The 26,326-nt window shown below is 40.6% G+C and overlaps 1 protein-coding gene and 1 long non-coding RNA gene across 4 annotated transcripts in view; one reads left to right on the forward strand and one right to left on the reverse strand.

Moving 5' to 3' along the window:
• The window catches only part of LOC114484274 (uncharacterized), a 71,525-nt gene extending 63,197 nt beyond the window's left edge, over positions 1–8,328 (reverse strand). The window contains exons 1-4 of one of the 3 annotated variants that reach the window (XR_003676960.2): positions 7,647–8,324; positions 6,703–7,014; positions 6,226–6,370; positions 281–340 (exon numbers count right to left, since the gene is read on the reverse strand). This is a non-coding gene — a long non-coding RNA (uncharacterized lncRNA). Of the gene's footprint in view, positions 1–280; positions 341–6,225; positions 6,371–6,702; positions 7,015–7,646 lie in introns of all 3 variants that reach the window. The other 2 variants (XR_008615679.1, XR_008615678.1) reach the window with 2 other exon arrangements.
• Positions 8,329–13,619: 5,291 nt separating this feature from the next.
• On the forward strand, positions 13,620–24,850 carry ZNF311 (zinc finger protein 311). The gene is made up of 7 exons (XM_007110729.3): positions 13,620–13,684; positions 14,389–14,743; positions 15,048–15,123; positions 19,009–19,100; positions 19,439–19,565; positions 20,201–20,305; positions 22,938–24,850. The coding sequence occupies exons 2-7, from the start codon at positions 14,693–14,695 to the stop codon at positions 24,512–24,514; spliced, it is 2,028 nt and encodes a 675-aa protein (XP_007110791.2). The 5' UTR covers positions 13,620–13,684; positions 14,389–14,692; the 3' UTR covers positions 24,515–24,850.
• The last annotated feature ends 1,476 nt before the right edge of the window (positions 24,851–26,326 follow it).

Consider the following 26,326-nt stretch of genomic DNA (forward strand, 5'->3'; position numbering starts at 1 on the left):
AAAAGACTTTCAAGGATAATGGGGAAATTTGAATGTGGGCTGGATGTTAGATGTATTATTGAATCAATAATTTTCTTGGGTATGAGAATGGTATTGTGACTGTGAAAAAGAATGCCATTATTCTCAGGAAAGCATGCTGAAGCATTTAGGGATAAGTATCATGATATCGTCAACGTATTTTCAAATGGTTCAGAGAGAGACGAAGTAAATTTGGCAAAATGTTTTATAAAAGTGGGAAGTGACTGATGGGAAGCCACTGGAGAATTTTAAGTGACATTACCTGATTTGCATTTTCAAATAATCTGGTTGGCTGCTCTGCAGAGTCTGTCTGGCATCTATCCTGCAGAGAGACCAGTGGCATGAACTAAATGGAGATGGTGAGAAATGTATTCAGGATATATTTTAAATATAGCATTGACATGATTTGCTGACGTTCTTAAGATTAAAAAAAGGAAGAAGACTTTCAGGCAAGAGAGTGGTATAAACACAGGTATTTATTTTTCCCATTCCATGATCTGCCTTGAAATTCCCCCAATGAATAGAGAAATAGCATGTGTGTGGTTTATGTAAACATTGTTGACATAGAGATGATAGCAGAGGACATAGAGATGATAGCAGAGCATCACTGAGTTTAACAGGATTGGAGTGAAGGTCAGGAGAAGATACTGGCAATTAAGACCCCTTGCCTGAAGAATAGAGCATGATACTCAGCCAGAACTTAGAATAAGGGAACCTAAAGATGTCAGCAAAGGCAAGAGGAAAGGAACAGTTGGAGACACTGAAAGGCAACCCAGAAAAAAGCATATCATGGAAACCAAGAATTCATTCCGTTCAAAAGTTATCTATTGTGCCCCCCACTGCCACATTTACCAGGCAAGGTTCTAGTGGCCTAGAATATCTCAATAAACAAGGGCCCAAGTTCCTTGTCCTCATGGAGTTTATATTCAAGCAGAGGGATAATACACATAATAAATAAACACTATAAATAAAATATATATTAGAAGTTATTAAGGGGTACGGAAAAAAGTAGGGTAAGGTAAGAGCAATTGAGAATACCAGGAGGCAGGATACAATGTTAAATAGGGTTAAGTTTCCCCAAAAAAGTAAGGGCTCCTTGGTGTCAAATGTTGCAGGGAGGTAGATGTGGATGTGGCTGAGAAAAGAACATTGGACTTAATTTTTCACTTTCACACTCAGGGAGTTTCTCTTCAGTATGTGTTCTTCTTTTATGCCCATTGAGATCTGTGTTCACTCTGAAAGATTTCTCATACTTTTCACATTTATATGGTTTCTCTCCTATGTGGACTCTTGTGTACGTTAAGTTCTGAGTTCTGATGAAAGGTCTTCCCACACTCATTACATGCAAAAGGTTTCTTCTCAGTATGAACTCTTCTGTGGTGCCTAAGGCCCAAGCTATAACTGAAGGCCTTTCCACAGTCTTGACACTCATAAGGCTTCTCCCCATTGTGGATTCTTTTGTGTTCAGTAAGATGTGATGTCCCACAAAAGGTCTTCCCACACTGGTTACAACCACTCGGTTTCTCCCCATTGTTAATTATTTTATGTTTGATAAGGTCAGATCTGCAACCGAAAGCCTTCCCACACTTGGCAGACTGATAGGGTTTTTCTCCAGTGCAGATTCTTTTGTGTTTAGTAAGGTCTGAAGTCCCACTGAAGGCCTTCCACATTCTGCACACTCACAGGGCTTCTCTCCAGTGTGGATCCTCTGACGCAGTGCCTAAACCGGAAGGGCTTGCCAGTCATTCATAAGGCTTCTCCCCGTTGTGGATTTTCTGGTGCATGGTAAGGCAGCTCCTGGTCTTAAAGGTTTTTCCCACAGTCACTGCACTCATAGGATTTCCCCTCATTGTGAATCCCTTTATGCTTAGAATGGGCTGACCTGCTACTAAAGGTCTTCCAACATTCTTTACATTCAAAGGGTTTCTCCCCATCATGGATTCAGCAGCATTCAGTTAGGTTTGAGCTCTTCCTAAAGGATTTCCAACAGTCCCCACATTCATAGGGTTTTCCTCCAGTGTGAATTCTCTTGGGTTTATTAAGAGCTGAGCTCCCACTGAAGGCTTTGTGACACTGGTCGCACATACACGGTTTGTCCCCACTGTGGTTTCTCTTGTGTAGGGTTAGGGCAGAGCTCCGGCTGAAGGCCTTCCCCCATACTTTCACATCCGTAAGGTTTCTCCCCAGTGTGGATTCTTGTATGTAGAGTGAGGGCTGAAATCACTCTGAGAGCTTTTCCACATTCATCACATCCACAAGGTTTCTCTTTGGTATGTTATTTCCTCCTGGAGAAAATGACTGCTGATAGATGTTTTTACAACCTGTGCTATATTCAAAGAAACAGTGTCCATTCAAAATTCTCTCATAGCTGGTATACTCCAAGCTTATGTGCAAGCCTTCCTCTAAATACTTATCTTTTGTTCTGAAATGAGGATTTTCTTAGCTTTGTCTTCTACCTTCCTAGAATTTCTTTTCTTATCTTTCAATGCTTCTGTGGATTTTCCACACTGATTCTTCTATTTGTCAAGACCCAATGTGACTGCTCATTTTCAAAACATAGTTTTTCAGTTGATTCCCTACCTCCAGTCTTGGTCTTAACACTGGACACTAAAGAGAAAGAGAGAGAGAGAGAGGGAGAAAAGAAGAAAGGAAGGAAGGGAGGGAGGAAGAAAACAGAAGAAAATGTCACTTGTTTATTGCACTCATGTGGGGGGGAAAAATGGATGGTAATTATATGGAAGAAGAAAAATGGGCTATGGTGAGACATTTTCTAAGCCTAAACATTGTTTAAATATTATGGGCAAGACACAAGACAAAATTAAGAAATACTGGGATAGTGCTATCCAAGAAAGACAAAGGAATAGGAAAATGAGTTGAAGTAGAAAGTAAAAGGAAATAAAATATGTGGTAAAATAAAATGGAAAATCTAAGCACGTAAAGGTATGGATTTATAACCTCAGAGTGCCCTCCAAACTGAACAAAATGAAACTAAAAGATAGGTTATATCTGCAGTGATCCCACCAAAGAGGCTCAAGAACGAGATGCAACTCAAAGAATCTGTTTAGCCCTGGCCTAATGTCACACACCTCACTTTGAATACATTCTCTTCTGACTGCTAGGTTATTTATTTTCAGTATTTTCTTTCAAAATATAACTCTAAACTCCTCTTCTATATATATAAATCACTAAGCACCCCTCCTGTAGAGAACCTCCCCTGATTAACTTTGATCCAACCCTTGTTAAACAAGGGCTGAGTTGTCTTTGAGTTCTCTTAAAAATTACTGTTCACTGTGTACTAACATGTGAGTTGTTACATATGCTATTTTGTTAAATCTTAGCTAATCAGGTCACATATTTATTTTGTCTCCCTAACAAGAATGCAAAGTCTCTTCTGGCATAGATTCTACCTACTCTAGGAATAATCTCTTCATCAAAATCCAAAATAAAGTTTACAGTAAGTCTTACATACAAACCTTCAAGTTGCGAACTTTCAAAGATGCGAACGTGCCCAGAGAAAGGACAAAGAGAGTCAAGAGGAAGAAGAAGTAACCGAAAAACCGAAGAGATTCATGAAGCAGGAAATGGCACGGGGATTTTCTTTATTTGAGGAGGCACTGTTAGTTTTGAGGCACAGGACCCGAACGTAGAATGGTACACGAAGGTTGCAGCAGCCGTTCAGAATGAATCCAGTGCTACTGTGTCATCTATGATGAGAAAAAAGGAGCTACTACCCAGCCATTACTGGATCGTTTTTTCTCAAGAGGGTAGACAGAATTGAATCCAGCAAGGAACCAGAACCTGTGCCATCAACATCAGGCATGAGTGAAACTGCAGCTTGCCCTCCATCTCCTATTGCTGACGATCCTTCAGCTCTACCATCTCCCACCTCCTCTCCCTCCTCCAGTCAGTAACTCTTCTTGCCTGAGCACTAGATGGCAGCCCCTGTATGCCAGCTGTTGGACTGTACTACTGTACTTTTCAAGGTACTATACCGTAAGATTAAAAGTGTTTTCTTTTTGTTTGTTTTTTATGTATTATTTGTGTGAAAAGTATTATAAACCTATTACAGTACAGTACTACGTAGCCGATTGTGTTAGTTGGGTACCTAGGCTAACTTTGTTGAACTTAAGAACAAATTGGACTTATGGACGCACTCTCAGAATGGAACTCGTTCGTATGTAGAGGACTTACTGTATCCTCAATATAAACACGGTATAGTTGAACAACAAGGGGGTTAGGGATGCTGACCCTTTGCCCAATCAAAATCCACATGTAGGGACTTCCCTGGTGGTCCAGTGGTTAAGACTCTGAGCTCTCAATGCAGGGGGCACAGGTTCGATCCCTGGTTGGGGAACTAAGATCCCACATGCTACACGGCGTGGCCAAAACAAACAAACAAACAAAACTACAATGAGGTACCACCTCACACCAATCAGAATGGCCATCATTAAACAGTCTATAAATAACTAATGCTGGAGAGGGTGTGGAGAAAAGTGAATCCTCCTACACTGTTGGTGGAAAACAGAATGGAGTTTCCTGAGAACGCTAAAAAAAAGCTGAATTACCATGTGATCCAACAAGTCCACTCCTGGGCATATATCTGGACAAAACTATAATCAAAAAGATACATGCACCCCATGTTCATAGCAGCACTATTTACAATAGCCAAGACATGGAAACAACCTAAATGTCCATCAACAGAGGAATGGCTAAAGAAGATGTGGTACATATAAACAGCGGAAAACTACTCAGCCATAAAAAAAAAAAAAATCCACACGTAACTTTACAGTCCGCAGTTATACATCCTCCCGCAGATCATGTAAACAGCGGAAAACTACTCAGCCATAAAAAAAAAAAAAAATCCACACGTAACTTTACAGTCCGCAGTTATACATCCTCCCGCAGATCATGTAGTATGTACCAATTGAAGAAAATCTGCATGTAAGTGGACCCACACATTTCAAACCTGTGTTGTTCAATAGTCAACTGTATATTATTGCAATGATGCTATCTATAGACTGTAGACAATGTGGTACATATAAACAGCGGAAAACTACTCAGCCATAAAAAAAAAAAAAAAAATCCACACGTAACTTTACAGTCCGCCCTCCATATTCGCAGTTATACATCCTCCCGCAGATCATGTAGTATGTACCAATTGAAGAAAATCTGCATGTAAGTGGACCCACACATTTCAAACTTGTGTTGTTCAATAGTCAACTGTATATTATTGCAATGATGCTATCTATAGACTATAGACAATGTGGTACATATAAACAGCGGAAAACTACTCAGCCATAAAAAAAAAAAAAATCCACACGTAACTTTACAGTCCGCAGTTATACATCCTCCCGCAGATCATGTAGTATGTACCAATTGAAGAAAATCTGCATGTAAGTGGACCCACACATTTCAAACTTGTGTTGTTCAATAGTCAACTGTATATTATTGCAATGATGCTATCTATAGACTGTAGACAAGCGGCGACACCTAAAATAAGAGACTGGTATACACATGGGTTTTTTCAGTGATCATACAACAGATATTTATTAAACATGAATCATATGTCACTGTGTTCTAGGGATAACTACAGTCCCTCACTTCAAAAAGCACAGTCTCAGTCTAGCACAATGCTTCTCAAACCATTTTCTCTTCTGTACCCTATACATTTACTCAAACATAAAGCCAAATACTTTATTCCCGTTTTACCTCTGACCCTACTCTCACAACACCCTGTACCTGCTTCTATCACAGTATTCATCACACTGGACTGTTATCACAGATGTCCTAGTCTGTTTCCCCAACCAGAATGAAGTACCTTGAGGGCAGGAGCCAAACGTCCTTCAACTTTATATCTCTACTGCCCAGAATAATTATCTGGCACTTAAAATATATTCAACAAATGTTGTATGAATGAATGCATGAATTAAATGCATGAATAAATAAATGAATGAATTGTTTAGCATCTGCTCCAGATGTACAAGGGGCTGACAAGGAAAGCTGGCCTTATAATACTGAGGGCTGGCCTCTCCTCCCATAGATATATCAGGTATAATACAGCCCAGTGTTCACTTAGGTCTATTTTTTAAAATATTCATATGTATAACAACTAAAAATCAGTTCTTAGTACCATCATTTGAAAGATATGCTCTGGCTCCTTTTCCACCAGAACTCACCTTATAAGCAGGATGACTGCTAGCTCCTTACCTCTCTTTTGCAGGACCCAAGGAAAAGGAATGACGTCTTCAGGCTGGATGACTATGGGCCAATGTTGAATAACTGGTGAATCGAAAGCTGATGCCAAAATCTTCTCACATGCCAAGCTCTGCCCTTCCTGGGCACTCGATGGAACCTAGATGTAGGAATGTCATCAAAGGGAAAAGAAAAAGGGATTATTTACATGTTAAAATTAAAATCCCAGGAAAGATATGAAAGAGCAATCTCTCTGGACTACAGAGAAAGGGAAAATCCAATTCTCATTCCATTTTAGAAAAAGACAGAGGATACGCACAGTCTTTCCTACAAAAGCATGCAACTTTAAAGACTATCAATACAGTCAATAACAAAGAGGTTAAGGAAGAAACTCAGTTGAGGCACTTAGCCACTATTTTCTTTAGCCCTTAAGAAAACCACATCATTCATTGTTTCTCTTCCCTGGCCAGTAGAAACACTGCCTCCTCTTACCCATTCTTCTCCATCCAGATCTCGCTCTTCATCTCCCATCACTACTGTGACCTTCTCTCTGCTAGGTGAATCATGTACCCACATTCAGTCCCGTCTCTCTCCAGGTAGGACTTCCAGGGCCTGCTGCTCAGGACAGGTCTCCTCAAGGGGGCCAAACCCCTGTGAACACCCATCAGAAGTAACTGCCTTCTCCCAGTGACTGACATTTTGAGCCAGGGGCAGGAGCTGCTCTGCATTTTTTTGTCCATTGGCAGTATGGCTTTAGATACCAGTGAAGTTCAGTGGCTCCACTCTGCATTTTAGGTTACTGGCCTGAAAGAAAAGGGCAGGAAAAAAAGAGAGAGAGGGAGGGAAAGTCATGAATGGGAGTAGTACCACATCAACAAAAATCACAAAAGAACCAAGCAGCCCGACGGGGAAAGAAACTGGCCAAGAGGAAGGAAGTTAAAGCTCTGATGAGAGTTTCAGAATGCGTGAGAAAAGACTAAGAGCACCATATCGTTTGGGTTTCCTCTCCTCACCTTACCAGCTATGCGACTGTGGGTAAGCTTTTAGCATATCTAGGCTTCAAGTTGCCTATCTAAAAATTGGGGTAGTGATAGTACCTACCTCATTGGGTTGTTTGAGAATTAAACGAATGAATATCAATATGTATACTACACTTAGGACAAGGCCTGACCCAGAATAAGCGCTTTATTCACCAGTTTGCCAAATAAAAAAACTTTAATTGTAATATTAAAGGATGGCCTAAAGAAGGAGGAGAAGGAGAGAAAAACAGACTAGAAGAGGTAAAAATAAAATATGCTTCAGCAGGCGGGCCCTCCTACGTCCCAACCCATCCCATCCCACCTCCGACCGCAGGCCCCGGCCCTCCCCAGAAGGCCAGCGAGGGGCTCCCGCCAGAACCCCGGACAGGGCCTCACAGACCTGCCTCGCGACCTCACCTTCTCCGCCGACCTTGCGGGTCCTGCCTTCCCCGCGGTGGGGCCGAAGGAGCGCAAAGGCCTCCTCAGGTTAGCTCCAAAAAACCCCACGCGCCCCTCAGAGACGAGCGGCTGAACGCCAAAGTGCAGAGCCTTTACATTCCGCGGTCTCCATGGTAACGCGCGGCTCGCCCTTCTAGGAACCCCGGAGGACTCTTCTCTTTGGTCCAGCACTACAAACCCTGAGAAGCTGGACGGTTCCGGTCCCTGCTTGCTAGTTTGGACCTGTTGCCGCATGGAGAACAGATGAGCTTGAATATGAAATTGATCTTCAGCGTGTGAAGAGGGAAAACAACGAAAGAAAATGAAAGCACGAGTTAATCAGAATTACGTGAACGTAAGCGCCACCACGCAGAAATCTTGAACTGTTTTGTTTATTCCTATATCCCAAGCTCTTATAACAGTTGCTGAAGAAATTCTTGTTAAATGATTCTGAAAAAATATTGCTGCAAAGCATCATTGACTAATATCAGTATTTGCCTCTGATCAGTAGCTTTATTTAAAAGAGAACTATGTGTCACATACATTTAAATATCTTATAATTTGGGGATTATGAAAACCCACAAGCATGCATTATAAGTAATGTATGCTGTATTTTCCAAAATATTATATTTCTAAAGTATTATATTTTTCTATAATATATTTTCAGTATGTTATATTTCAGTATAATGATTAGCAGTAGAAACTTGAAGAGAAGTAATTAAATAATTAAGTTAATTACTTAAGTAATTAAGTTAAGCACAAAAGATATATTTAAAAATTTGAGGAAGTGGCAAATACTTTTTAGATTATTCTATCCTACACTAGAATATGAACTGGCTAGCATAAAATTATGGGACATAATCTTTTTAGAAGGGGAAACTCCAAGAAAATTATTTCAAAAAGACAGCCAATATAAACAAAATGAAATCCATAAACTCAAAGACAAAAAACAAATACTTGCTAAAGTTCTGAGTTGAACTGAAAAAATAATCAGAATAATGAACAAGACTGTTGGAAGGAAAATGAAAAATACCTGTGACAGATAAGATGAATGAGCTAAGGATACATTTTTCATTAAGGATATATCTCAAAACCATGAAGCTGAGTATGTACAAAGTACATAATAACCTCTATGAAGCATTTTTGCCAAAAATATTGAACCTAAATCAAATCAAGCCTTTCAAACTTAAATATGTACAGAGTGAAACTATTTGTATAAAATTAGGGAAACGTAAATTATACTATAAAATGTTTATGGCTACCCACATATGTACTAAAAATATACAAACATGCATCGGAATAATAACATCATATCAAGATAGTAGTTAACCTGAGAAGGAAGAGGAGAGGAATTGGAGAGGAGTAGACAAGGGGATATAATTATATCTGTAATATTTATATCTTAAGATAGATGTTAAGTGTTTCTTATATTATTGTTTTGTATGCCTGAAATGTTTGTTATTTTTTTTCAAAAGCCCCTGGAAATGAATTTGGTAATTTCAACAGACAGCAGAGGGGCCATAGAATTACTTAACACCAATCAGGCTTCTGTTTCTCCATCAAGGATCATGACCTTCAAATTGGGAATGGTAGGACAAACATTAATATGAGGAAATTAAATTTCAGGACATACAAGGAGATAGTAAAAGAGTAACTACTTGCCTTAAATGAGTGCAAGTCTTCGTACCCAGATAAAATTGCCTGAAGGATCCTGAATTTCAGGCAGATTAGCCACAGGGCCCCTGGAGGCCATTTTTTAGGAGTGTGACTCATGCCTAAGACTGGCAAATATCCAAATTTTCAAAAACTAAAAGAAGATGAACTGTGGAATTAGGCTGAAAAGCTTGACATGGATCCCTGGCAAAATTCCAGCATTAATTATTTTAGGAGATTATTTAGGAGATTTTATGAGATTGGGGTTAACCAAGAATAATGTAAATAAATTATATCTCAATTGGACTAGATTATTAAAGTCATATACTAAGGATCTGCTGTGGAATTAAAGTATCTTCATATCAGCAAAGGTTATAGCAAAGTCTCTCATAAATATACTCTGTGAGTATATGTGTACTGGACGTTAGTACTGTTAAGTAGATTGATATCAGGAAGAAAGACTGTACCTACTCAGCCTGAAGAGTGGGTGACCATGCATAGCATCTTTCCTGCAGCCTCTTGCTCAGTGCCTTTGTGCAGTATTCACTGAACTCAGTTTCAGAATTAGGGACTTAGGGATAAGTCTAATCAAAACCCAATTTCCTTTAGAGGAGAAGGATACATTTGTATTAAATTGGAGGACTGAAGGAATTTTTTTAATATAATGATCATTATTTAGCAATTATTATGAGCCAGGCACTTTCATATACCGTATATTGTATTTTCACTCTCACAATGAGTGAGATTAAAGGATTTATTGTTACTGTTTTACAGATGCAGCAACTGAGATGCAAAGGAGTTAAATGACTTGACCAAAATATCAAGCTAGTGAGTGGCAGAGCCAGGAATCAGGTCTTCAGAACATCAGATTGATGAACTTTCCATAATACCATTTTATAACTAATGTGCCAAGTACTTTCTAACCTCTTTTGTTTCTGAATAAATAAAAGCCCTGACTGATCGGGCTGGAGAGACTGCTTTTTATCAAAATAGCCCAAGTATGAGATCCAAGACTCTGGAGTCATTAGTTTCTCTTCTAATTTTATCCTCCTTTGTAGTTTTAGACAAAATTTTAATCTCTTGGGCCTCAGGTTTCTCAAGTGTGAAATGAATGAATTGTACTTGGTCATCACTGCGGTATCTTTCAGACTTGCAATTTTATTATTCTAATGATAAAATTTGATGCCAGCTGATGTGTTAAATGATTTCTGTATATTGTCTCATTTAATCCTCATAACGACTCCGAAAATTAGGTATTTACCCTGGACCTATTTTACAGTTGGGGAAACTGGGGCACGATGTATACCTTGCTTAGGTTCTCATGCACACAGGTACCAAGTGGTTTAGCCTGGATTCAATCCCATAATTAATTTTATTTCATTTTGATAAGCTTTAAAAGAAGTTATGACCATTCACAAAGCTGTGCAATCACTCTTCCCTCTGAAAGGAACCAAGACTCCTTGGAGAAATGGCTTATTCCAGGTCTGGAGCAGGAAATATACAAAATGAGCCTGAAATATCTTGTGCTGCCAGAAGGCAAGAAAACCATCAAAGACTCTTAGAGTTAGATGAAAAGGACACAGGAAACAAAATAAAGGGACTCCCACTGGCCAAAGATGGAATCATTTGAACATCAAGAAGAAAAAGAAAAAAAAAAATGCAATTGATTAAGATTCTTTGAATGTTTTTTAAAAATCCATGAGTTAATGATGCTCAAAAAGAGAAAACAACAAAAAATATTAGTTACCAATTGCTGCATAACAAATTACCCTCAAATTTAGAATCAAATATTGAATATTTATTCTCTCACACAGTCTCTACAGGTCAGGAATCTGAGAGCACTTTAGGGGTTGGTTCTAGTTCTGTCTTAAGGTTGCGGCCAAGATGTTGACCCAGGCTGCAGTCAACTGAAGCTTGACAGGGAGCTGACGGATCCACTTCTAGACTCACTCATATGGCTGTTGGCAGGAGGCTTTAGTTCCTTACCACCTGGGTCTCTCTTTTCAGCCTGGCAGCTGGCTTCCCCTAGAGTGAGTGATCTGAGAGAAAGGGAAAAAAAGAGAGACCAAGATAGAAGCCACAGTTTCTTTTTCTTTTTTTTTTTTAATTGGGATACAGTTGCTTTACAATGTTGTGTTAGTTTCCGCTGTACAGCAAAGTGAATCAGCTGTGTATATACATATATCCCCTCTTTTTTGGATTTCCTTCCCATTTAGGTCATCACAGAGCATTGAGTAGAGTTCCCTGTGCTATACAGTAGGTTGTCATTAGTTATCTATTTTATACATAGTATCAATAGTGTAGCTATGTCAATCCCAATCTCCCAATTCATCCCACCCCTCCTTTCCCCCCTTGATGTCCATATGTCTGTGTCTCTATTTCTTCTTTGCACATAGGTTCATCTGTACCATATTTCTAGATTCCACATATATGCATTAATATACCATATCTGTCTTTCTGACTTACTTCACTCTGTATGACGGTCTCTAGGTCCATCCACGTTTCTGCAAATGGCACAATTTCATTATTTTTTTATGGCTGAGTAATATTCCATTGTATATATATACCACATCTTCTTTATGCATTCTTCTGTTGATGGACATTTGGGTTGCTTCCATGTCCTGGCTATTGTAAACAGTGCTTCAATGAACACTGGGTTTGCCACGGTTTCTTTTATTACCTAATATTAGAAGTAACATAACATTTCTGCCATACTCAATTGGTCACACAAACCAACACTAGTAAAATGTAGGAAGGAGATACAAAAGAGTATGAATACTCGAAGGCGGTGCTCATTGATGGCCATTTTGAAGAACGGCTAACGTATCAGTGGCCGTGGCACCTAGGGCACAAATTTTTACCCTGAAAATTAGCAATTAAATAGAAAAGTAAACATTTATTTTGTCTTTCCTGTTTGAACTGACATTTCAGGATAACCAAATAACCCTGAATTGATAGGTTAATGAGATAAAATCCTTGTTTAAAAAGGAATTCCAACTCATAAATGTGAAAAAAATATTGAATTAGAAAATCCCAGTTCTGCAATAAAATGGTTGATTCAGGCAAAGATCATCAGTGGATGAAACCACCAGATGAAAGGTTGATGAGGAGCTTTACATGGAGGGATCCAACTAGCAAGTGCTGATTCATTGATCAATCTTAGCATCACAAAGAGTGAAATAATCAGACATTATATGCCTCCTGATATAAAGCAAAAAGAAGTACGTAGCACCACGTAAGAATGCTTACCCATAAAGGTAAACCAAACTCTAAACCTTTAGGGCTAACATCTAGTTAACAAATACAGGCTAGAGAAACAAATTAGATGAGGATGCAAACAGACAAAGCTAGCATGTGGAACATTCGGGACAAATGACCCAATTTACTCAATGCGGGGAAAAGTGAAAGATGGAGGAGCTATTCTAGATCTAAATTAAAAGAGGATTAAGAGAAATAACCAAATGAAGTATGTAGACTTTAGATCTTGATTCAAAAAACCAGCGTTTTTTATATATTTGGGAGATTTTAATATGGACTCACTATTAGATGGTACCCAGGAATTATTTTAATTTTGTTAGGTGGGATAATGACATTGTGGTTCTGTTTTAAGAGATGCATTCTGAAGAACATGAAATAATACGTTTGGAGTCTGCGGAGGCTTTCTAGGGAAATCCCTCGACCAGCGAGTTGAGGTTTCCTAGAAAGTCACCGGAAATGAGTATTGAAGGACTAGGAAGTGGAGCTAGAATAGATTTCTCTATTTTCTCATTTTTAGAGGAGAATGTCGGCAGGAAGGTCTGTGTCTTCAGCCAGCGTGGGACGGGACTTTAGCCGAGGGGCTCCCAAGCTGCCACTGGGGTCTCCGAACCCGCCGAGGTGCTGCTGGGAAGATCCTGGCACCACCACCTGGTTCACTTAAATAACACCCCCTCCCTGGGGCCCCGGACGGCTGGCGGGGTCCGGGCGGGGCTTTGGAGCCCGGTCCGCCGGGAGCTGGGGTCCGCCGCGGGTTCCTGCCAAACAAGGGCCTTTTCCTCCTGCATTCGTAACTCCCTCCCGCTCTTCTTGCTCTCAGCAGCCTCTTACCTCGGTTTTTTGTTGGTTTTTTTTTTTTTCATTTATTTCCCTTCCCAGCATCCATTCGTACATTCATTAATTCAGCCAATTTCTGGCTGAGCGCCTACTGGTGCAGGCACTGATTTAGAAGTTGGGAATACAGCAGTGAACAAAATAGACAAAAATCCCTGCCCTCAAAAGCCTGGGAGCCTACATTTTAGTGAAGGGGAGATATACAATAAACAATAGAAAGAATATAAGTAACTTATGCACCATGTTGGAAAGTGATCAAAGTGCTATATAGGAAGGTAAGGCATGTCAGGATTGGAAGGAGGGGTAGGCTGTAATTTTAAATAGGGGACCTAGAGTAGGTTTCCTTGGGAGGATTACGTACAAGCAAACAGTTGAAGGAAGCAAGATAATTCATCGTGAGGGTAGCTTGAGGTGGAGGGGACAGCCAGTACAAAGGCCCTAAAATGGAAATGTGCCTAAAAAGGAAGAGAAAGATCTGTGTGACTGAAGAGGGGTGAATGAGGGGGAGAATAGTAGGAGTGGTAATAGCACACCCTATAGACTTGTATGCCATTGTAAGGACTTAAACTTTTATTTTGAATGAACAAGAGAGATTCAAAAGGCACATTCTTTAGGGCCTTTTATGCTATTCTTTATTTTGAGTAAGATGGACCCATTGAGGGGTTTTAAGCAGAGAGATGAAATAATCCAACTTAAGTTTTAAATGGCCTACTCTGCTGTATTGAGAAGAGGCAGGCGGAAGGCAAGGATAGAAGCAGGAGACCAGCTGGACGGCTAACGTAATACTGTAGGGCGATGCAGACAATGGTGGCTTGGGACAAGATAGTGGCAGTGGAGGTTGTATTCTGGATATATTATCATTTTCAGTTTGCCTTCCCCTGCTCCCTCATCTCCCATAGATACCTCAGATTCTCAGTGATTCCTTCTTTTTGCTTTGGTCACATTCCTCTCTTTTCTCCTCCCTTCATTGAATATGCAGGAAAATAAGGTATGGGATCACCACTAGCTTAGTACTGCTGATGAACCCCAAATCCAGGGCAGTATTTGACACATCAAGCCAAAAAGCAGCTGCCCTGTGGGTCAGGAGAGGCCCTTTGGCTGGCACTACCAAGGCTTAAATCCCTGAAAGGAGGCTGGTATCCACTGGAGCCACTTCAAAACTGGTTGTCCAGGCAAAGCCACGATTGACTTTGAGAGCTGGATCCAACCAGCAGAGAAGAAACTGGGACAGTGTTAGAAGACTGGAAAAGAAAGCTGGGTAAAAAGATGCAGCAGGTAAAAAGATGCATCAGGTAAAAAGAGGAGTGTCTGCAGTATATCACAAGGAGGAAGAAGTGAGTCCAAGAAAGGAGGAAAGCAGTGGGAGTGTGGTGGGCCTGGATTGACCATGTGGAAGTTTTCTCCTTCAAAATACTTTTTTTCCTGGATGGACTGGTGATCATTTTACGTTATAGAACAATTGGATGCCATTTCTGTTTTTCATAAGGTATATCAGGGACTGAGTCCCTGATTTTCTCACCCCTCTTGGTAGTTCTGGGAGTTGATTTCCATGAACAGAACTTCATAGTTGGTTGCAGCTTCCCATACATTTTCCATCCCTCCATAACCTCCCCAAATGTATTCTTTTCCTTGCAATAGGTGGTGGTATCAGATGAGACTCAAGGACCATCAAACCAGCTTTGTATCCGTGATACCAAGCTCCTGCAGGAAAGAGGTAATGCATACAGGGTATTGTGGCAGGAGTTATGGCAGCTGAAAATGGGGCAGGGACACAGACTGAGTGGGAGATGCTTCCTGGGGCCTGGAAATATGCTCATTATTGAGTATTTATAGGAAATCTGTTATTTCTATACTAGGCTTGGCTCGGTATTGAGAGGAACTAAATTACTAGGTTTCTGCCCTCATCTTAAACCAAATTTTCAAAAAATAAAGATTCATAAAAAAAGATTCTTCAAAGCAATTTATGAAAGATATTGAATGTATTCATTCACTTATTATATGTACAACTTTATGTATGATAAGTAGCTTAAATATGTGTACATGAATATTTGCACATATAAAAAACTTGTGGTATAATACAGTAACTCCTCCCAACCACAATTTTACCAACATGTAAAATTTGAGTGTAGGTAATTTTATTTCTGTACATGTGTTAACCCTGAGATTTTTAAATTATAGTATAGGTATACCTCAGAAATAGAAGATAAAGCCATGGCAAAATAAGGAGCAAAGGTATTGTCATGAAGCTTTGAGAAGAATAAAGGGAGATGGGGAAATGTGGCGCTGGGCTTTAAAAATGCTCTTTGGTGGCATATATGAAGAGAAAAGTGGATAAGATTTGTATAGAAGTGGCTGATGGTATTTAACAATTCTGGAGTCATAAAATCAGACCCTGAAAGGCACAGACTTTTAGAGGACTAGGCCCCTGGGCACCCCAAAAATAGGCTTTTAGTATATATTACCTACAAAGAAAAAAAACGTAAAAATGAATTTCTAAGCATATTATTGGAACTTCCAGAAGAGAAATCTTGAAATTTTCACTGTATAGGTAATCATAAATGAAAATTAATAATATAGGACATATTTATCACAAATTTAGGAGAGGTAGAAAATAATGAATATTGCTTAACTTCGTTGTTCATTTTATTTCATTTTAAAATATATATATAATTTTTTGGTTCACATCTGACCTGAGTATCCAAGTCCTCTTTTTCTCAAAAGATCTTGAATTCTCTTCCTATAGGTGATTTTCAGGGCCATAAAGTTTACAATTACTTAACATAAAATGTAAATGAGTTAATCTCGCCCTGGATAATATCTATACACTGCTTTAACAAATAGTTTTGTTATGGGCTGAATGTTTGTGTCCCCTCAAAATTCGTATGTTGAAGCTCTAACCCACCCCCCAGTGTGATGATATTTAGAGGTGAGGCCTTTGGGAAGTAATCATGTTTAGATGAAGTCATAAGGGTGGGGACCCAGTGATGAGATTAGTGTCCTTAGAAAAGGAAGAGACCGGAGCTTTCACTCTCTCCCACATGTGAATTCCCGCTAGGGAATTCCCCCAAGTTCATTTTTAACTTGAGGGCAGAAACTGACCTTTCAAATTCCGAGGCTAAAAAATAGAGTTTAAGAATCACTACAGGGCTTCCCTGGTGGCGCAGTGGTTGAGAGTCCGCCTGCCGACGCAGGAGACACCGGTTCGTGCCCCAGTCCGGGAAGATCCCACATGCCGCAGAGCGACTGGGCCCGTGAGCCGTGGGCGCTGAGCCTGCTCCTCCGGAGCCTGTGCTCCGCAACGGGAGGGGCCACAACAGTGAGAGGCCCGCGTACCGCTAAAAAAAAAAAAGAGAGAATCACTACAGTGGGGGGAATTCCCTGGCGGTCCAGTGGTTAGGACTTTCGCTGCCGTGGCCAGGTTTGCTTGGGGAACTAGGATCCCACAAGTCTCGGCGAGGCTAGGAAAAAAAAATCACTGCAGTGGTTACCCAGGGGCTCGGGAGAGGGAAAAATAAGAAGTTGTTGTTTAATGGGTATAGAGTTTCAGTTTCGCAAGATGAAAAAGTTCTGGAGATCTATTATGCAACATTGTGAATATTTTTAACACTATTGAACTGTACACTTAAAATGGTAAATTTCATATTATATGTTTTTTACCACAGTTAAAAACAGTTTTTAATGTAATGAACACTTGGAAAAAAAGCCGTGACAAGGTAACAAAACTTCCCTAATTTATGAAGAAGATATGGTAAAAATCCAACTGGGATGTATATGGAGGAGAGTTTGGGTTAAATAGGGTATGCTTTGTTAAGTCTTGTACATTTTACTGTATGTTAATTTTACTTCAAAAGCAAGAATGTAAACAAATATTGAACTCTAGTTAATGATATGTATCATAAAGTGTTAGGGGTGAAGTATGCTGATGTCTTCAACTTACTTTGAAATGCAACAAAATATAAAATGAATTTATGGACAGAGACAGGGATAGTTAGAGGGACAGATATGTGATAAAGCAAATATTGCAAAATGTTAATTGTAGAATGTAAGTGGTGAATATATGGATGTTTCCTCTACAATTCTTTCAACTTTTCTGTATATTTGAAAATGTTCATTATAAAATGTTGATTGAAAAAACCCAATTAGGAAAAGAAAAAAAAAACCCAATTAGGATGTTTAAGTTTATTGATGTTATAAGGAAAAGAACTGTTATGGAACATTTGAGAGCAAAACATGTATCTGCTGTGAGCTCTGTGCCTTCCAGGTGGTTTGGGAACTTTTTGAGACAAAGAGTTATAAAGTAACAGGCTTTCAGAGGAGATAGTGGGAAAACTGTATGGAACCCACAATGATTGAACACAGGCCTGTTCTTAATCAAAAGCTAAGGGTGGCCTAGACCAAAGAAAAGTCTTCTTGGCCTATTTCCGTGGAAAGAAGCCAGTTTACTCCTAAATTGAGGTTTTGGTAAAATTGAAATGATAGTTTTGGGGTCCTGAGGCCAAGGGGTTATCCTAGAGACTTACCAGTAGATGATTTCGGACCAGAAAGGAATGGTCTTGGACTTGGGAATATGTTGATGACTATCAGGAAAGATAAACCACCATAAACACTGAAGCTACAGAAAGGCTGAGCTGGATTGCAAGGAATAAAACAGGGCCCCATTAATCAGTAATGTGAAACTGTACTTCTTTCCCAATCCATATGAATTATACCTAGTCACGTGTACACTCTGAGGAAGTTTCTTTTGCATTTTAAAAGCTGTGTGTGCTATGCTATACTGGGAGGGCAGTTGGGAGGAAGCGGAATCACTTAATACTAGGGAATTAACAGGAAAGAGACTCAGAATCAAAGGGGGAAAGTGATTTTCTCTAAGAAGAACAAGGGAAAAATTTTTTTCTAGTAAACTAACTTGAGTTTGACCAGCCATTAAGTTACCTAAAGAAAAAAGCTTTGGGCCTATCCCTGGATATTTCTGATCCATACCTCTCCTTCATTCCTTTCCCTCCACCTCCACCCCAAGTCTTTTTGGACAAAATGACTTCAACGTTCAAATATAGGAAGCCAGGGCTTCCCTGGTGGCGCAGTGGTTGAGAGTCTGCCTGCCGATGCAGGTGACACGGGTTCGTGCCCCAGTCCAGGAGGATCTCACATGCCGCGGAGCGGCTGGGCCCGTGAGCCATGGCCGCTGACGCTGCGCGCCCGGAGCCTGTGCTCCGCAACGGGAGAGGCCACAACAGAGAGAGGCCCGCGTACCGCAAAAAAAAAAAAAAAAAAAAATTATCGTATAAGCTGGGAGTCGGTGATTTGGGCCTTTGGGGGAGGATGTAAGGTATTCTAGGATGAAGAGAGACCAGAGAAAAAGGTGTAGTAGGTGAGAGAGAGAAGAAGAACGCACTTACAGTTGGCTTGGCTGCTCGCCAGGGCCTGATACCCCAAACTGGAAACTGAGACTAGAGGAAAAATGGAGAAGGAGGATACTGTAATGCAGTAGACTTAATCCCTAGGTTAGAGCTTCGGAAGCTTCTACATTTGGGGAGGAGAGGATGAAAGCAGGTTTCAACACTGTGCTGAATTGCCTCTTGGCTTATTTCTCTTCTCTCAGTTCTGCCATCTCCTCATTGTCCTGCCTTGGCCGAAGATGGAAGCCAAGGAAACCTGCCAGGAGCAAAAATCACACTGATGAGCCAGCCTCAAGTGAGCTAAGGCCCCTTCCTTCCCTTCTGGAAATGTATCACTGCCCCCTCAGTGTGGCCTTATTTTTGCTGCCCTCCCTGGCTCTGCGCCTCCCAAGTCCAGGTGCTTCCTCTCATGAGGGTACTTTGTTGGGTGACAAACCACTTGTGGATTATTTCCTCTTTCGTTATTTTTTGCTATTGAAAGCTGATGCTACCTTTCACCTCATCCCCAAATATAGACGAAACAGTAACAGCCTTTCACTTCTGTAAACCTCCCTACAAATTCCTTTCTTCTGCCTCTGTTTCCTGAGGGAACTATGGAGTTTTCTCCAGGACAGCAGGGACATATTGTTTCAGGAGGCAGTGACATTTGAGGATGTAGCTGTGAACTTCAGTAAAGAGGAGTGGCAGTGTCTGACCCATGCTCAAAGGCACCTCTATAAAGATGTGATGTTGGAAAATTATGGGAACGTGGTATCACTTGGTAAGGACTTTCCCTGCACTTGGCTTAGTACTTTCTCCCTTCCTTTTTCTTTTAATTGCTTTATTTATTGATGTGTATGGGGTCTCATATTGAAAATCAGAGCTCTCATTCCATATCATCAGTATCTTCCCCCAAATTAGTTTTGAGTTGCCCCTGTTACATAGCAAGATAATTTTCTGGCTAACCTAGTTGTTGTTTTCTGGTTCTTTGCAATGAAACTCTCCCTGGGTAAAAAGGAGACACTTAACCTCTGTTCTCCCTGGATTCTTGCCTCCTCAGGCCTCTCATTTTCCATTAAATTCTCTGTATTCAACTCCTAGTCATGAACTCCTTCCTAGCGGCTGAAAACAGATTAACCTCCCTCTACAGACTCCCATCCTCATAAAAAGAACTGGGAAAATACAACCAACTGACTATTTCCCAGAATCTCCTTCTTTGCCCTTCTGAGTGTTGACTTTTCTGAGAAATTTCCTAGACCTGTTCATTTACATGTTACCAGACCCCTGAATAAACCCTTTTCTCTACCCAAATGGACATTTCTTTCCTGTTTCCATATGCAAACAGAGGGGTCAGGGTAAGCGTTAGGACAGTTCTCTGTTGCTCTACACACTGTCTTCTTCCTTCTCTACAACCAGGATTTCCATTTCCTAAACCTCCTTTGATCTCCCATCTGGAGCAAGAGGCAGAGCTCTGTGTTCAGGATCGACAGGACAGGGAGTTCCTGAACTGCTCCTACCCAGGTGAGTGCCAGAGAAGCTGTCAGTCCCCTTCTGTGTTCCATGTGACAAAATGGATATAGAATGTTCTTAGTGGTGGGTCATCCATCCTGAAGGGCCCAGAAGGAAATCTATTTAGGAAATCTTAAGGCAGAGAAAACAAGCAAACGGTTTGGATAATTATTCTGTCATTATCTAATTGGCTGTTTGCAACCTATCTAATATAGGCTTTTTGCAATTTAGTCCTCCAAAAAGGAACAGACAATTCATCTCCCCTCTGTGTATCATTTACTCCAGTGCTCAGAGAGCATTGCCTTTCTGCCTCCAGTTGTTTTCTTTTTTTTTTTAGGACCTTCCCCCATTTGGAGACCTGAGCCTTTGACCCTTGCCTTTTCTATTCTCTCTTATTGTGAAGTTAGTTAGTTTCTCTCATGGCTTCAGCTCTTAGCTCTGATGCAGATGCCTGCCACATCGATAATGCTAACCTTTACCTCTTTCCTGGGCAGCAGTCTCATGTTTCTAACTCCTGGTTTTTATTTGAATATCCCATTGTCATCTGGAAAGCAACCTATCTAAAGTCCAATTCATCTCTCCCTCCAAGGCTGTCTCTTCATTAAGCTCTCCCTATTTCTGTATCTGGTTCTACCTCTTTCTTACTTTGTCTTTCCATTCCCTGAACCTCTTATCTAGTCAGTCATGAAATATTACCAGCTCTTCATTCAAACTATTTTCTGTATTTGTCATTCAAAAAAACCCTTGTCCTTTGTTTCTAGGCCAACTCCAGCTGCTGTGTCCACAGTGCCTACTCTTCCTTCCTCCCTTCCTTCCATCTAAAAAACATTTATTGAGCAACTATCATATGCCAGGTACTATAAAAGCTTCTAGAGATATGCAGTCAGATAAGATATGGGTGAGCCCTGACTTACGGAAGCTTATTTTCTAGTGGGGAAGGCAGGTAAGTAAATAGGTAATTACTTAGGACAGTATGGTGGGAGTTCTTGGGATATGTAGATAGGGATATGTACCTGGTATATACAGACATAGAGGAGAAGCATCTAAATCTGACCTGGGGACCAGAAGACTGCAGAAGGAATCACAACTGAATTAAGTTATGTAGGATAAGTGAGGTCATTTAGTTGAAGGAGGGGCAGAGGGGAATAACAAGTAGGAAAGTATTGAGGAGTGAAAGAATGTGAACTGTGAATAGTTCAGTGTGACCAGAGCCAAGGACTTGGAGTAGCCAGTGGGGAAAGTACAGGAGCAGTGAACAGGGGCAAGGTCATAATTGAATGAGCTTTTGATAAACTGCAGACCTTTAACTTTATTCTTATAATAACAGCTAAGATCGATTAAGTACTTATTTTGGTGTTGGAAGTGCTTTGCATACATTGACTCATTTAATTATTGTGGATAGTCTAGATCCCATTTTATAGATAAAGCAACTGAGAGAAGTTACAACATCCTCCCAAGTTTGCACAGGTATTAGGTGTCAGAACTAAGATTTGAACCCAGACAGTGAGCTGGGGCTCTTGACTGTACACTTCACTTCCTTTCTGTCTGCTTAACTATGGAGTGCCATTGAAGTGTTTAAAGCTAAGGAGTGATGTGATTAGATTTGATTTTTAGAAGGAATAATCTGGAAGCAGTGTAGAGGATGGATTAGAGGGGAGGCAGACTAAAGGACATTTGAGGGTTATTAAAGTTAGCTGGTGAGAAGGCACTGGCAGTAGAAGTGAAGGAGATGGGATAGAGTTAAGAGATAATAAGAGATTGATTTGGACTCTGGTTACCAACTGTAAAAAGTAACTCCAGCTAGCTTAACCAAAAGAAAAATAATTTATTATTCAGGGTGTGTCATGGAACTTAAGGGCAGGTATACATGAGGCTCAAGAAGCGATTGGAATGCCATCAGGCCCCACTCTCCAGCTGTCTTCTCTGCTACTCTGTGGGTCTGCTTCATTCTCCTTTCTCAGCAGATGGATCTTCTCTGCTTCTCAGTCCCGATGGCAGAGCATTCCCTCCCCTACACGACATACCATCCCACTGCCACTGGTTCTCCAATTTAAGTGCTAAAGCTCTAGCTCTCTTCAGCACCTGGCCTTACCTGCTTTCACATCATGATTCCAAAGTTCATGAAGAGAGAATCTGTCCTGGTTTGGGTCAGGTCTTGCCCAGATCTAATCTGCCCTACCCAGATGGGTGGAGTTACACCACAGAAATATGGCTCTCCAGGGCCCACTCTCAGGAGCAAAGCAGACAGACCCCTAAAAAGGAGGCTGCACTGGCACTTCAGCACCCGCTTTGCAGCTGCCTTCACAGGTAACATTTATACAATGTTAGTGAGTATACATGAGAAGTTGAAGATGATTTCCGGTTTCCTGTCTTAGGTGACTAGGTGTATGAAGTTGTCATTCACTAAACTAGGAGATTCTAGAACATGAGTAGATTTGGAAGGATTTTTGTAAAGTTTACTCAGTTTTAAATGTCTTAGTACTTTTCAGTAGTTCAGCCTATTTTGACCTTGCCATAATGTTAGCAATTTTTCAAGCATGGGAAAGTCAGTTACTCTTCCAACAGCTTAACCATTGCTTCATCTCTTCCAGCCCACTTATTTCCTTTCCTCTGAACATCTGACATTTTTATTTTCTTGTTTAAGTATCAGCTGCCAAGACACGGCCTGAGAATGAGAAGGCAAGTTCAGAACAGGCGGTTTTTGAAAATGGAGAAGTCTGCTGGGTGAAACTTAGAAGTCTCCTAAAAGTTGTTTCCCAGGATCCAGAGGTTGGAGAAGTTTGTGTACAAGATGTCAAATTAGAGAATCAATGGGAAATGCCTATGAGGGAGAAACTGAGAGAAGAGAAAGAACGCTGTGAGAAAGTGACCTTCAAGAAAGGAAAGAACCAGAAGGTACTTAGAAAAAACTCAAAATGTATTCCATATAGAGTTCTTACAGAAAAGAAACTCCATGAATGTGCCAGGTGTGGCAAAAACTTCAGCTGGCATTCTGACCTAATTCTCCATGAGCGAGTTCACTCTTGTGAGAAACCCTATGTGTGTAATGAGTGTGGGAAAGCATTCAAGACCAAAAATCAGCTTTCTATGCACCAGATAATCCACACAGGGGAGAAACCCTTTAACTGTAGCCAGTGTGGGAAGGCCTTCAACAGTAGATCAGCTCTTTGCCGACATAAAAAAACGCACAGTGGGGAGAAGCCTCACCAGTGCAGCGACTGTGGGAAGGCCTTCAAGACCAGGAACCATCTCAGGATGCATCAGATCATCCACACTGGGGAGAAGCCTTATGAGTGCAGTGGCTGTGGGAAGGCCTTTCAGTTTAAGCATTCCCTTATCATCCATGGCAGAAGCCACACTGGGGAGAAACCCTATGAGTGTGAGGAGTGCGGGAAGGCCTTCAGTGGGAGTTCAGACCTCATCAAACACACAAGAATCCACACTGGGGAGCGACCTTATGAGTGCAGTGAGTGTGGGAGGGCCTTCAGCCGGAGCTCAGACCTAAGCAAACACACAAGAATCCACACTGAGGAGAAACACTGTGGGTGCCCTCAGTGTGGAAAAGCCTTCAGCAGCAAGGCAGAGCTCACCAAACATAGAAGAATCCACACTGAAGAGAAGCCTTACAAGTGTAAGGAGTGTGGGAAAGCCTTTCGTCATAACTGTAAACGCAGGGCTCACGAACGAGAACACACTGGGGAGAAGCCCTATCGATGTGGGGATTGTGGGAAAACTTTCCAGGATCGGCACTGCCTTACCATCCATCAAAGAATCCACACTGGAGAGAAACCTTATAAATGTTCAGAGTGTGGTAGAGCTTTCAGTGGGAAATCAAACTTGACCAATCATCAAAGAATCCACACCGGAGAGAAGCCTTACAGATGTGAGGTGTGTGGAAAGGCCTTTCATTATAGTTCAGTCCTGAGGCAGCACAAAAGAATCCACACTGGTGAGAAGCCATATACCTGCAGTGAGTGTGGCACGTCTTTCCGTCAGAGCTCAGCTCTGATTGGACACAAGCGAGTTCATACTGGGGAGAAACCTTATGAATGTGAGGAGTGTGGAAAAGCTTTCAGAGTGAGCTCAAATCTTACTGGACATAAGAAAAGAAAACACAGAGTGTGGGGAGCCCACAAACTTGATGAGAATGGAAGATCCCTCTCTCCAGTAACTGGTTCTCAGACCTTTTCATTCATCAGTATTTTGACCACCAACACTTGAGGGTAGTGATTCTGGTGTTTACACTTTCTCATTTCTCCTTCTACTTCTTACACTGGTCCCTCTTGTCTCCTGTATTGGTTCTTCCTGGTTCCCTGACCCCCTAATTGTGAGACCCCACCAAGCCTTTGTCCTTGACCTTCCTATTCAGTGTCTCTTCAGTGAGCACATTCACTTCCAAGCCTTTGTCTATCAATAATAGTACTGTAATATTAAATACTAGTGCTTGACACATGCCAGGCATTATTCTTTACAATTTTTAATCATTTAATCCATACAACATCCCTATGGGATGAGGAAATTGAGGCATAAAAAGATGAAGAAACCTGCTGTGGATCACTTAACTAGTAAGTTCTGAACAAATGCCCACTGAATGCTTAGACTTACCTGAGCAATTTCCATAATCCTGCACCATATCTCTTGGATATGAAGCTATACCTCAGTTCAGCACAGAACATTTTTTTAATTGATAAACATTGGTCATCTTTAGCAAGTTTTGCTTTAACTTAAAGCCTGAATGGTACTTCTCCTTAACGGATCAGAATTGCTGAGATTCAGTGGGGGAACGGAGGCAGGGCAAGGGCAGATTTTTAAATTACAGATAAGTAGAAGTCAGGTATACACTGCTCAAGCAGCAGTGTACGTATGGAAAAAGCATGAAGCCTGACCCACTTTGTTATAAATAAAAGGTCTTCAAGATGTTGATTTCTTAAATATTTGCTGTATCTGTTTGCATGACATGAAATGCTCTTTCAAATAGATTAGTAAATTTATATCTATCTTTTCAAGTCTTTCAGTGTCTAACATCTATCCTTTCTCTTGCAAATGTTATAGGTCCTTACTGCAGACAGAATTAAATACCCACATGCAATAAGGCTGTTAAAATAGAAATTGAAAATCCTAGAAGAGGATGCAAATGCTGGCTAGGTGGAAGTTTTTATTCCCTTAAAGACTTCTCAGGGTTTATACTATGCTAATGTCCTTTCTGAATCTTAAACAAAGGAACTGTAAGAAGCATTGCTTTCCCAAAATGATGGGCTAAAGAATTCTCTTTGGAGGAGCACCTTCATGGGCTCTTGTTTCACAGCAAACATCTTAGGAAATGGTTACACATTATCTAATATGGACAAGGAGTCCAAGAGACACAATTTTCTAGTAACAAATTCCAAAGGGAATTACATGGCTTATTATACAAAAGACAGATTAAACATTGTTTCTTACATTCAGTTTCTACAGGAAATTAAAGCATATCCTTTATATGGCCATTTCTTATATAGTTTGTTGAAGAAAACCAAGATGAAAACATTTAGGATATAACTCTAAAATTGTCTCTGTGGAGGATGACACTCTGTATATGTGGCTTTTGGATGATATAACGTGACTTAAGGACAGTTTAGGTTATGTCTGGAGAATTGGGAGTGCTTTTCCAATCTTTTTTGACTGCCATGACCCCTTATTTGATGATCAATAAATTTTACCGACACACTCTCCCCCACGCATACACACACTACAAATAGTTGTACTTTAATGCTTGATGGTAAAATGTTATGTTCTAGAAAATCTGAGGTTTTGTTAATTACAACAGCATGTATATGCTTTTGGAAAATGTATACACACGTTCAGGATGTTTTTTTTACCCACAGGCCATGAGGTTCATTTGGATTTTGGACTCAAAGTCCTTAGCCCATCGTGAGAACCCTCCAGTGCATCCTTTCAAGTCACTTCTTCAGTCAGTCTTTTAACAGAATCTGGCAAGGTTTCAATTCCATTTTAAATTCTGGACAGTCCTGGAGTATTGATGTTTTGTGTTATTGA

Source organism: Physeter macrocephalus, chromosome 18, assembly GCF_002837175.3.
Source record: "Physeter macrocephalus isolate SW-GA chromosome 18, ASM283717v5, whole genome shotgun sequence".
Taxonomy (NCBI): Eukaryota; Metazoa; Chordata; class Mammalia; order Artiodactyla; family Physeteridae; genus Physeter; species Physeter macrocephalus.